At 34.5% G+C, this 13536-nt stretch overlaps 1 protein-coding gene across 5 annotated transcripts in view; it reads left to right on the top strand.

Annotated features, from left to right (window-relative positions):
* Positions 1-12442, top strand: part of Nhe2 (Na[+]/H[+] hydrogen exchanger 2) — a 178203-nt gene extending 165761 nt beyond the window's left edge. For all 5 annotated transcript variants that reach the window (XM_069831806.1, XM_069831810.1, XM_069831808.1 and 2 more), the window contains one exon: positions 9813-12442. In XM_069831806.1, the coding sequence (XP_069687907.1) occupies positions 9813-10330 (518 nt within the window). In that variant the 3' untranslated portion in view covers positions 10331-12442. The remainder of the gene's footprint in view (positions 1-9812) is intronic.
* Positions 12443-13536: the final 1094 nt, after the last annotated feature.

Here is a 13536-nt window from a genome sequence, read left to right as displayed (position 1 = left end):
TATTCTATTCCAGATTCGTTCAATTTCTATTCAGTTAAGGGGACTGGATACCTCATATCTTAACAATGTTAAATTTCCAATGTTTTGGTACAATCAGCTCCTAAACAATTGAATACACACAGCTGAAATTTTTACATATTGTTGCTCAATATTATCTCTGTCCATTAAAACATTTAAGTTTGTTTTACTCTAATGTTGCTTTCCCCTAATTTTTTCCATAGGTGTCCAAAATTTTACATCATTTTTTATAAATAAACATTTTTTTCTGCCATTTTTTTTCCCACAATTTTCATAATTATACATTTAATGCAAAGGGCATCACTATTCCAATATGTGGTAAAAAAAATTAAGTTTCTATCTGGAATAGGTTCATACTGAGTGTAGTACTCAAAGTTTTAAAAATGCCAAAAGTAGATAAATAGGTCAAGAAAAGTGGTCGAAACCGAAGTGTTACTTGCATGCAGTTACAAATCTATTAAAAAAAGGACCCTTGCTGGAAAATTTGCATGCTGATATTTTGGAATATTAAATTTAAGATGTCATTGCACATAAATCAGCAATTTTTTAAGCTACTTTTTAGTATCCAATCCCTTAAAACAGTTCTTTCCCTGTTTAGTTTCTTGTCCAAAACCGAACTGAAAATAAAATCTCTTTATAATTGACTTGCTTGGGAAGTTTACACCAGACTGTTTTCTCAAAAATATAAATTGACACTGTCAATGAAATTTATAGGCCTACTTAGTAAAAGCATTCACTAATATAATATGCAGTGTTCCATAATTCACTTCTTGTTTTAAAATCTACCTCGATTTCTATAATATATAGCTGATTGTCCAAGTATGTACTGAGAATTGTGTAATAAATACATTAGTCCAATTATCCAAGTATTGAAAATCGTGTCTTTGGGCTTTCCCACAAATATAATTTCTAGGAGAGTGGGGGCACTCGAGATTGGAAGCCATGTACATTAGAGAACGATGGAAATGAAATTACCTGTAACTTTTGTTTATTTGCACCGGTATAAAATATTTTACCTTCATATGAATTTACTTTTTATTATTGAACTGGTTAGAGAATGGTTTGGAGAGTGATGAACTTAGACTAAACCATTGTGGCTCAGATTGTTAATGATATCATTTTTAGTTTCTTCCAGTGTGAAATTAAAAGAATAATTTACCTTCAAATGTATGAAAATTTCATTTCTGTGGAACTTTCACAGAAGAAATGTAATAATAGATTGTGAAAGTCTTCAAAACGTAATGTAACTCCTTTTTATTTTTATCCTTTGTAGAGAACATTGTGTACTTCTTTTTCGTTTCCTTCTTCTGCTTCTTTTAGTCTGCCTTCTTTTTTCTCATCTTCTCATTCATAATTTTTCCCCAATTTTTCCAGAAGCTTACTTTGCTCACTAGTTAACCTTTCTGGTGCATATATTCCAATTATTAGAAACAGCACCTAAAAACTCTTTTCTTTAAAGTAATGTACAGTAAACTGGGGTTACTTTGAACACAGAGGAAACTTTGACCATTTTTTCAGAAAATCATATTTAGGTTCCTACATGCCACACTTGTTATAGATGGAGGTAAATTTGGTATGAGAATGATTTTATGATAATTTACCTCCATCTATAACAAATGCAGCATGTAGAAACCTAAATATGATTTTCTGAAAAAATGGTCAAAGTTTCCTCTGTATTCAAAGAACCCCAGTTTATAGTACCTTCTGTCTCAGTTAATACTTTCATTTTTCTGCCGATTTTCAATAGAAACTTTGATTGAGAATTCTAGTTATCTTTTTATAAGATATTCCTTCTTATTACGTACTAATAATATTTTCATTTTCATTTGTAGCTTTCATGTTAAGTTTCACATCTACTGGTCTTTGTGACCCATTAGTCCCTATTGATCAGTCCACATTCATATTTGTAAAGTTGGTACTGTATTTCACTAAATATTACCATAATGTGCGCTGTATATAAAATGAAACTAATTCTTCTTCTTCTTCTTCTTCTTCTTCTTCTTCTTCTTCTTCTTCTTCTTCTTCTTCTTCTTCTTCTTCTTCTTCTCTCCAGTAATACATTTATTTCAGTCGTTACAATAGTTCTTTTCTTCTTTATTATATAATTTCTTTTATAATTTTACAAAAAATTATATAGGCTATTATATCAACATACTAATTGAATTATTATAGTTTCCCTGTTACTCCTTCATTTAGTTTGAAATATATGCAGACCACATTGATAAAAACATAGCCATACATGGCATATTATTGTGTTAGAGATTAACAATTATGATTACTATTAAAATTAGAGTGGAATTTAAAATACGAAATGACTACCTTCCTATTTGATTTTGTAAATGAGTTTTGAAAATTTATTTCATTTTTACAACTAACTTCATTTAGTGTTTACGACTGTAATGATGCATTTGCTTCATATTAATATCACAGTTATCTTGTAGAAACATAAAATTTACTCTGTCACACGTTAAAAGTGTTAAAATTGTTTAAAAAGGTATTTACCTTCGACAGACGGCCCGTTTCGACACTATTTGTCGTCGTCTTCAGTGTCTCTTGAACCACTGCTGATTTTGGCTCTGCAATGTGCAGTTGTCGATGGTAGGGGTGGGGGTGTGTTGTTCCTATGGTGGGGGTTGGCTGTCTGTATGCTATGACGTATTATGATGTGAAACAATGTGTGCGTATTGAACTGTAGTTGCGTATTAAGTCTGTAATGTGGGTGTGCTATTGTATTCTTATATATTTCGTATTGTTCTAGGATATTTAACTGTAAACTTTTTGGTATGATGTGTAAAATTTCCATATCTGTTTCTATATTATTGTAGTCATGATTATTGTCGATAATGTGATCTGCATAATTTGATGTAATGTAAGGTAATCAAATTATGCAGATCACATTATCGACAATAATCATGACTACAATATATAGAAACAGATATGGAAATTTTACACATCACACCAAAACGTTTACAGTTAAATATCCTAGAACAATACGAAATATATAAGAATACAATAGCACACCCACATTAAAGACTTAATACGCAACTACAGTTCAATACGCACACATTGTTTGACATCATAATACGTCATAGCATACAGACAGCCAACCCCCACCATAGGAACAACACACACCCACCCCTACCATCGACAACTGCACATCGCAGAGCCAAAATCAGCAGTGGTTCAAGAGACACTGAAGACGACGACAAATAGCGTCGAAACGGGCCGTCTGTTGAAGGTAAATACCTTTTTAAACAATTTTAATACTTTTAACGTGTGACAGAGTAAATTTTATGTTTTTAACAAAGTGTTAACGAGAACTTTAATCAATGATCTTGTAGAACTCTATGTGTATGATAATTAGAATCTGTATTTACTAACTTTGCAACAGTTAATATTTTCAACTAATCATAAAAATATTAGAATAGGCCTACTGTAGGTTATTTCATTTAGAGTAAGCTTATTGAAATAATGATTACATGTATGAGTTTGATGTTGAGTATAAACATGTATTGTGTTATGAATTTTTTTGTGTCTGTATATATTCATGTCGTATTGCTTTAACAAATGCTTTTAAACAGCTTTGATTGTATAAAATATGAGGCGTTCAGAAGTCAACATGATTAACTCCTTTTCCAAAGATTTTGAGATATTCAAGGTTAAAGTTGAACACACACTATTAATTCTGTGATGTAGTCGAGAAGAATAGCTACTGCAGTCTGTGGGCTTTTTACTGAACTATGGAGCAAATCACATCGACCACTGAAAATATGGTCAATTTAATACATTGCCAACTTATAAACTCTGAAATAACCAAAAGTGGAGTTAATCATGTTGACTTCTGAACGCCTCTTATATTTCTCTACAATATGAAATTTGCCCCATGAAAAAACAATGTGATTTTCACATTTTTATGTGCACTGAATGTGAAAATTATTTATTAATTTATTTACTTATCTACCTACCTACCTATTTTTGTATAACCGAACTTCTATTTCCAGTTCTGCCAGGGATCATCTTTCTTGCACATTGAGTTGTGAAATTAGATGAAGGCTAATGCATTTTTTCGATTTTATAACATATGAGTATTTTGTTGATATGTTTCAGGTTTATATTGTTTGAGAAGTGTCAGTGTTGCCCTGTTACTGCAAATAATTGAAAAAAAAAACTCTGTCTTCTGTTTAGTGGCGTAGTACATAACATTTTTACTATCACATTTATTATTGCAGATTCAAAGTTAAAGTTAATAGTACGATGTTGAAGGTTGCTATAATTTAGTACGAGGGGGATCCAGGAAATAACGACCGTTCGCGCATACCCGCTGCGCAGCTGACTCCCCTTCCTTGTTTGAAGGTCAACTGGCTTCCTTAACATGTGTTCTCATAATGTTGTGAGTACTGGTTGCAACAAGTCGCCATTGTGCATTTTGTGTTACTTCAAAATGAACGACGTGATTGATAATCCCGCCGACTGTGAGGTGAGGAATGTGATTCGATTTTTGAATGCCCGACATTTGAAACCTGCAGAAATTTACCGGCAATTGAAAGAAGTGTATGGTGATACTGTAATGAATGAAAGAAATGTGAGAAAATGGTGCGAAATGTTCAACAATGGGCGAACAAATGTCCACGATGAAACTCGACCCGGACGTCCATCACTCATCACAGAAGACCTGAAGACTAAAGTGAACGACAGAATCTTACAAGACAGGCGCACATCACTCGACGAATTGCATATTGCCTTTCCTGACATTTCTCGTTCTTTGCTTGGTGAAATTGTGTCGCAACATCTTGGCTACCACAAAATCTGTGCCCGCCCGCACACTGCTGCTTCAACTCGAGAATTGCTGGATCAATTCGGTTGGGAAATCTTTGATCATCCGCCCTATAGTCCAGACCTTGCTCCTAGCGATTTTCACCTTTTCACTAAGCTGAAAGACTTTCTGGGTGGTACGCGTTTTGGAAGTGATGAAGAGTTGAAGAAGACAGTGAACACCTGGCTTACAGCAGAGGAGTATAACACGGGAATTCTAAAGCTAGTGAACAGATACGAGAAATGTTTAAATGTAGGTGGTGATTATGTAGAGAAGTAAAGGAAGCTTCAGTTATGTAACAGACTTTGTTTTTTCAAATAAATATATTTTTTTTAATTATTACAACAAAACGGTCGTTATTTCCTGGATCCCCTTCGTATCTACAAACACTAAAATTGTGCACTTAACAATTAACATTAGATCTACGTAATAGACTTTGGATTCATAATGCAACACATAAAGGATTTTTTTTTTCATTAAGAAAGCATACAAATTGTATTTTAGATGTAAAGTGAGTGATCAGGACAAAATATGGGTACACTATGTGTATTGTAACAGATATTCGAAATATTTAAGAAGTTGATTAAATGGTACCAATCCTTTAATGCCCTTTACTGTTCCGGTGGTATAGAGAGAACGAAAGGACAAAGTCTCTGACTTATTTCTGTTAACACACGTTTCCGACTTTACCTCAAAAATAAACATTCCATAATCTATCTAGATGTGCCTCCAATCATAAGGCCTGTTAAGAATAATGATTCTCTTCAAATTCTAAGACATATAAAAATGGATAAGAAAATGGACAAGATACTCGCATGAATAGTTGTTACAAATTTTTTCAGATGGATCCTTTATATCACATTCAAGAGGAGCAGGAGCTGGGGAAGCATGTCCTCTATTTTCATTTTATCATTGTATAAAAAAATATACCAGTACACCATATTTTTAGTCATTGGCCTAGTTTGTTTGTTGGGGCGCTTGCCTACCAATCTGGAATTACGCTCAGGTGTTCATTCGATTCCCACTTGGGCCAATTACCTGGTTGAGTATTTTCTGAAGTTTTCCCCAACCATAAGGAGAATGTCAGGTAATCTATAGCAATTCCTCGGCCTCAGGTCGCCAAATATCATCTTGCTATCACCAGTCCCATCAACGCTAAATAACCTAGTAATCTCACACAGTGTCGTTAAATATCCAAGACGTAAAGAGAAGTTACTCCTATTTATATATCTTTGCAAAACCTCGTAAATAGATTAAATACATTCTAAAATGCTGTCATGTTATAAGATTCAAAGGCAGCGTTATACAGGGTGTTTCCGAGGTGGTGTTACAAACTGTCAGGGATGATTGCGAAGGGCATATGTATCAATTTGAGATAAGGAACCATGATCCGGAAATGACTGAGTCGAAAGTTATAAGCAAAAATAGTTGTGTGGAAATGGAATTGTAATTTGGCACCATGTGCCCTCCTTCCCTTAACCTCTGGAACAGTCAAGGAAAGATGTTATGGGCCAGATGTCTCCTACATGGGTACTTGTGGCCCGATACAATCTGTGAGCTTGACTACTATTCCCATTGGCTCATCCGTATTCGAAAATCAGGTCTACTTATTCCGCTCTCGTGTACTCCTCCATTTCACTAGGACTGATCAACTAGACACTGCAACTTGTACACATACACTGCTGTCTACAGACGTGCATATCAGGACCGACCATGTCCGTTACACATTACGCTATCTGCATTGCTTTAGTGTAGTTTCCTGTCCCCATCCCTCAGACAGCACACTGAATGGAATACTGTAAGTAGACAACTTAAACGTCAGATGAATAAAGTATGTGTAAGATGTACAGATAAATACACATAAATAAGGTGTACAGAGGAATAAAATTATTTCATTTCCACAGAACTATTTTTTCTTATAACTTTCGACTCGGTCATTTCCGGACCAGGGTTCCTGATCTCAAATTGATACATGTGCCCTTCACCATCATCCCTGAAATTTTGTAATACCACCTCGGAAACACCCTGTATATCTATAGTTGCGAGTTGCTACAGCTGTCACTGTTTCTCGTTTCATATTGGCTATCTTTTCCTATCATTCCAGTCTCCTTCTTGGAGACCTCTTGTGGTTATGGAATCTAAGACACCTTCTTTTCAAGTCTTCATTGGTCTTTCCCTCTATGTTTTACAGGAAACCATTGCCATACTTTCTTTGACCATCTATCTATATTCATATGCTTAAAGTGGCCATACCATAAGACTCATTTAGTTTCTATGGTGCCCAAGATTGTTTTGTCTACTCCCATTATTTGTCAGTTTTTATTACTAATAAATATTGTTATGGACATCCATGATACCGTACATGTAATTACGCCAGACATTATGATTTTGGTCTTTTTGATACTGGACATTAAAGGTATATGTACACCTTTACATACAAAAAATTTTGTTTTGTATAATTTTGCTCTGTAAAATTTTTATACAATTGAGAATGGTACCAGAAAGAGAATGAAGTGAACAGATCCCTTGAAATTATGTCTAAATTGTTTATAAAAATTATTTTGTTCATAATTTTGACATGCAACTTGAAACATGATAGCTCATGTAGTTTTTAAGATAGAGCCACAGTTTCTTCACTGTTTTATAGCTAAAACTATTCTTTAGTGCCTGACATATAGCTATTTTTTATTTTCATTTACATTAATTAAATATTACCATATATGTAACTTATACTATTAATTTGCATAAATCATGTAAAAAAATCCATAGATTATTATTAACTATATTAATGTTATTTTACTCATTGTCAGGCACTAGGGGACATTTCAAGCTTCAAAATGACACCAATATCTTGTTGGTATCACTATATTTGGCTGAGATATCATGTTTAAAAGAATTAAATATTCTAAAATTACTATTTGCAGGAAATGAGCCACAAGCTTTCAGAGCCTAGAAGACTCCATCATCATATGTTACCCCTTAAGCAGCTTCATGTCGGTCCAGTTTCAGCTTCTTTCTGCCTCTCAAATACCTCCTCCTTGTTTTAACTTCAAGTGTTGAATGTTTTTTTTTTTGGCATTTTTGTCCTTATTTTCCATTGATGCAACAAATCCTGCGATGGTGTTTGTCCCATCCTCCTCAGAATTTTAATTTCTACTTTTGAACTCTTATTAAAATGACGTGCAACATCACTGACACACAAATTTACAGTTTTATGACTAACAGTAAAAGATTGTAAATTACTTCATTATGTAAAAACGTATTTTCAATCTAATGATCATGCCCTGATATCTGTGCATCTATTTTGGGACTAGAAAGAAGTTTGTTTTACAAGCAATGCTGGACGAGGGGATTGACAGCTACGAGGATCACTCCAAAAGTAATCCACAATATTTATTTAAAAATTACATTTTTCTCCTACAGCTTTGCTATTTTCATAGAATGTAGATACATCCTTCAGAAACAATACGTCACTTTTCCACATAATCCCCGCACCTTTGAAATGACCTCCATGAATTGCAAAGGTTTAGAATAAAAAATAAATTTTAAAAAATGTTGTGCATTGCTTTTGGAGTGATCTTCGTAGAAGTGACTGTGCCTGATGACGCAGAATTTTGGAAAATGGGACTTATCTGGAAAACCATAAGGCATAAATCGAAAATTATATCAAATTAAAGGGGAGAAAATTCTCTATTAAAATAGTTATATTTTAAAAATTCTAATTTTTCATCATTTTTTGCGTTTTGTGGGTGTACATATATACCTTAATGCCTACGGACATTGAAGATAATGATCATTTATTGACTGTAGACACATTTCATAACGGACATTTATGACAGGACATTTTTGATGTTGAACATTAATAATGATGGATATTTTTGCAGTAGACATTTCGCAATGGACAAATTGCCTGACAATCGTTTTAGTTTGTTTTGTAACTTTATCATTCCAGAGAACGAATTTAACTGTATAATAGCTCTCCTTCCTTAGGCAATTTTATTATTAATGCCATCTCTACTTTTAGGACATCTCATTAATCTTTCCCTCTATGTTGTACAGGAGACCATTGCCATACTTTCTTTGACTATGTATCTATATTCATACACTCAATGTGGCCATACCATAAGAGTCGTTTAGTCTCTATGGTGCCCAAGATTGTTTTGTTTACTCCCATTATTTGTCAATTTTTTTACTAATAAATATTGTTATGGATATCCATGATACCGTTACTTACTTACTTACTTACTTACTGGCTTTTAAGGAACCCCGAGATTCATTGCCACCCTCACATAAGCCCGCCATTGGTCCCTATCCTGAGCAAGATTAATCCAATCTCTACCATCATATCCCACCTCCCTCAAATCCATTTTAATATTATCTTCCCATCTACGTCTCGGCCTCCCCAAAGGTCTTTTGCCCTCCGGCCTCCCAACTAACACTCTATATGCATTTCTGGATTCGCCCATACGTGCTACATGTCCTGCCCATCTCAAACGTCTGGATTTTATGGTCCTAATTATGTCAGGTGAAGTATACAATGCGTTCCATGATACCGTACATGTAATAACTCCAGACATTATGATTTTGGTCTTTTTGACATTGGACATTTAATGCCTATGGACATTGAAGATAATGATCATTTATTGACTGTAGACACATTTTATAAAGGACATTTGATGACAGGACATTTTTGATACTGGACATTAATAATGATGGACATTTTTGCAGTAGACATTTCGCAATGGACTAATTGACTTATAATCGTTTTAGTTTGTTTTGTAACTTTATCATTCCAGAGAACGGAATTTAACTGTATAATAGCTCTCCTTCCTTGGGCAATTTTATTATTAATGTCATCTCTACTTTTAGGACATCGTACAAACTATAATTTCAGAATGGACTTAAACTATTATGACTTTTAATGTCACTAAAAGAGCATAACCGACATCTCGCTGAGTACATAAAATTTGTTCTGATTTAGGTGGCATTGAGCAACCTAAGATTGCTTCTGTGATCGGATTGTTCCGTCGTGAGAGTTCTGGCTCAGTGCAGGACTCGCGCGCTAGTTCGGAGTCGTCCTTGCAACACGTGAGCGGCCCCGAATCTCCTCCAGCCCCGGGAGCAGTTCTTCTCATTGAGGAGGGGGGCCCTGAGCCATTAACGGGTATGCTGGGTGTACCCAGACGTCCGCCGGTCGGGCGCCGTGGCTCCATGCTGGAGTTGGGCTCCACAACCGTCAATTCCATCCCGGAGGAGGAAGCACTGACTGGTGGAGCCACCACACCCCTCACCTCGCCTCAGAATTCTCCCACATCGTCAATATCAGACCAGCGGTGGTTGGCGCTTGGAAAGGGTTCAGGATCTCTATCCCGCCTTGCTGGTCGTCTCTCGGCCCTAGCTTCCTCGTCTTCTTCATCTTCTTCATCCGGGGATTCTTCCAATGAAGATGATTACGAAGATGATGATGAGAAACGTGCTATTAACAGGACACAGAATTGATTTCTGTGATAGAATTAATACAAGAAGCACAAAGTCTTGAAGAGGAGAGGCGTGCAGTGTTGGATGTTGCACAGTGGGTCATAGGCTGACTGGAAATTGTAATGGTTATTGCGGAGTAGTTGTATCATTTAAGGAGTATAACTGTAAAACATAGTCATTGCTCACAGAAGTTTTTATAGTCTTGACACAGACAGAAATATTTTGAATTTTAGTTTTCATTTCTACTGAGTTGGAAATAATATTTTAAAAATCTGTTTAATTCATAAGTATTGAAAATATATTGGCATTTCATTTTATTTCATAAGTTACAGATTATCAAATTTTTATTACATATACAGGGGCGGATGCAGGATTTTTTTTCGGGGAGGGATTTGAGAAGATAGTAAAAATGGAGTAATGAGAAGTAAGTTTATATACTCACAATTTGTTTCCGAGTCACAAACATTTACAAGTTGGCCTGAGTAGCGTAGTCGGTATAGCCTTCTGTGCTCGAAGTTGCGGGTTCTACCCCAACCCAGCTCGATGGCATTTAAGTGTGTTTAAATGCGACAGGCCTCATATCAGTCGATTTACTAGCATGTAAAAGAAGTCCTGAGAGAAAAAATTTCAGCACACCGGCGACACTGATATAACCTCGGCAATTGCGAGCGTTATTAAATAAACCATAATTTTAACATTTACAATGACTTCGATACAAAAACAATGACAGAATGACATTTACAGAAGAAGGCGACGAGGCTTGTTAGACATTTCATCCAGTACTTCATGAGCTTTTACTTCTACATTTTTATGTATATACATCAAGGCTAGTCCATTTAATCTGTCTGCTCCCATCGTGCTCCTCAAGTAAGTCTTCAAATACCGCAAAGTTGAGAACGACCATTCTGGTGTTGCTGTAGTTACAGGCAACGTGCAGAAAAGTTTCAGCACCTTGCGAGTGCAGGGAAAAATAATTTCATTGCACCTGTTCAAAGATGATATAAAATCAGTGGGTATTAGGTGAAGATTTTTCTGATCAAGGAAATTTCTTCTTCACATCTTCAATTCATTGAAGAAAGACTCTGGTGATGCATCAACATCATAGGGCCACTGATTTACTACAGCCTCAACAGCAGTTTCTAAATCTTCATCTGATGCTCGCACTATGTTTTTAGGCAGCAAAGTTTGTATGGACTTTAGGATTCCCTTATGATTTAAAAACTTGTCCTTGAGCTGACTAATGAAATAGTCTAAGAAGAGAAGGAAAATTAAAAGCTTAAAACACTCTTCATGACTCTCTGTCTTGAAGTAAGAACGCTGTGTTTGTCTTCCTGCAGTTCTTGGAATTTAACATTTTAGCAAAGAGAATTTACGTGGAAAACTCTCTACTTCCTATGTACATTCACGAATTAAAATTAATATTATTTTTGTTTCTTGTTTCGTATTTTTTTCAAAATTTCGAGAGGGGATATATCCCCTTAATCCCCCCCCCCTTGCATCCACCCCTGTACATATATATCGGTAACTTTTATGATCCTTTTTCCCTCTAGTAGGAAATGTGGATGAAATGAGACACTAATTCATAAAAGACAAATGCTAAATATATATTACCTTAGTTTGAATTAATGTTGAGAGCTGCCTTTGTATTACAGTAGGCCTACTATTTGTTATGCTGGTACTCGTAACTTACAACAAAACTTGTAAGAATTCAGCTAGTTGGAAGCATCATTTTAGATGTATGATAGAAGCTAAGAGTAGATCATAATTCACCCTGTATTGCGTAGTACAATGAAATACTAGTATAAATAAACACGATATCGGTATCTACTATCATTAATCATTATTTCAAGTAAATTGTGATATGAAAACTGTAGTGAAAATTGCCATAATCCGGAAAGGAAATAGGTACCGGTACCAGTTATCTTTTACTAGTATTCATTATCGGAATACATTTATAACTTGTGACAATAATTTCGAAATTAAATGCTTGTCAATATATCGTATTTACCAATACTTAAATGCCATCTGTAGACCTGTATTTACTCAAATATTTTTAATGTGTAGGATTATTTTATTGGTTCTCTTTCTTTTGGTAATACAGTGCATAGTAAGAGAAGTACAATTAATCATGTACTGTAAAAAATACAAAACGTTAAATGTATAAATTCGCGAAGAGTAGCAATGCATTAATGTAACTATAAAATAATTGGTAAAACTCATTCTTAACATAAAATACAGTATCGGCACATTACCCAGTTAAAATACTTACGGCATTTTTACTTATTTAATACAAAAATTTTCCAGTGGAAAGATATTTTATTCGAGTTTGTCAAACATTTGTTTTCATTCCATTTCTTTTTTTGTATCTGTACCGATACTGTTTGATACCTCAGTAGCATGTAAAGTGCTTTTTTATGGCTTGTCATAACGGGTAATTGTAATTACTCATTACCGGTATCTGGCAAAATCTGCAGTTACCAAATATTAAACATTGGTTACTCAGGATAAAATATGACTCATTCTAAGCCTATCTACGTTGCATTAAAAGCATTCTATTTACAATTATATATCGCAATCTATAATGTATGTAACTTATTTTATTCTCTGAGGTGCTATGTTTTACAGCTAGTATTTCTTACATAATACATCTACTCTAATTATTTGACAATCTAGAATAATGATGAAATTAGATGTTACATCGGAAATGTGCTGTACGTTTTACATTTATGAATTAAATTACCTTTGCTTTAATTGTTGAAAAATTTCTGTCATGCTATGCATGATAGTTAAAGCAATGGCTTCTTTATTTCTTATCTAGAGAAATCGCTATTAAATGAGAGTATTGTAAACCATTACAGTTTCATAGTTTCAATTACAGTTGATACAGTTTTATTATAGTGCTCAAAAGGGATTTAGATGCTTAAAATATAAACTGCTGAATGGAATAAATATGGAGTTCAATGCTGCCAGTAGAGTTTTAAGAACAGTACTTCGTCAGCTTTCTAGAAGAGCACGTATTTTTATTAAGTTATTTTATTTTGGGGTTATATGTGTTGAAGAGAATAGAACAGTACTTAGATATGGTGTAAAGTTAACGGCGAAGTAGTTTTAATTAATTAATTTACATTAATGTTGGTAGGAAAGTTGATACCACTACTTGCACTATGCTAATAATGAATAGAACATCAGGGTAGTCTAGGTTGTGAATCAATTGAATAACATACTTC

The sequence above is a fragment of the Periplaneta americana genome, chromosome 7 (assembly GCF_040183065.1).
Source record: "Periplaneta americana isolate PAMFEO1 chromosome 7, P.americana_PAMFEO1_priV1, whole genome shotgun sequence".
In the NCBI taxonomy this organism is placed as follows: Eukaryota; Metazoa; Arthropoda; class Insecta; order Blattodea; family Blattidae; genus Periplaneta; species Periplaneta americana.
The sequence above is the reverse complement of the archived record's forward strand: the minus strand, read 5'-3'. Positions and strand labels throughout refer to the sequence as shown.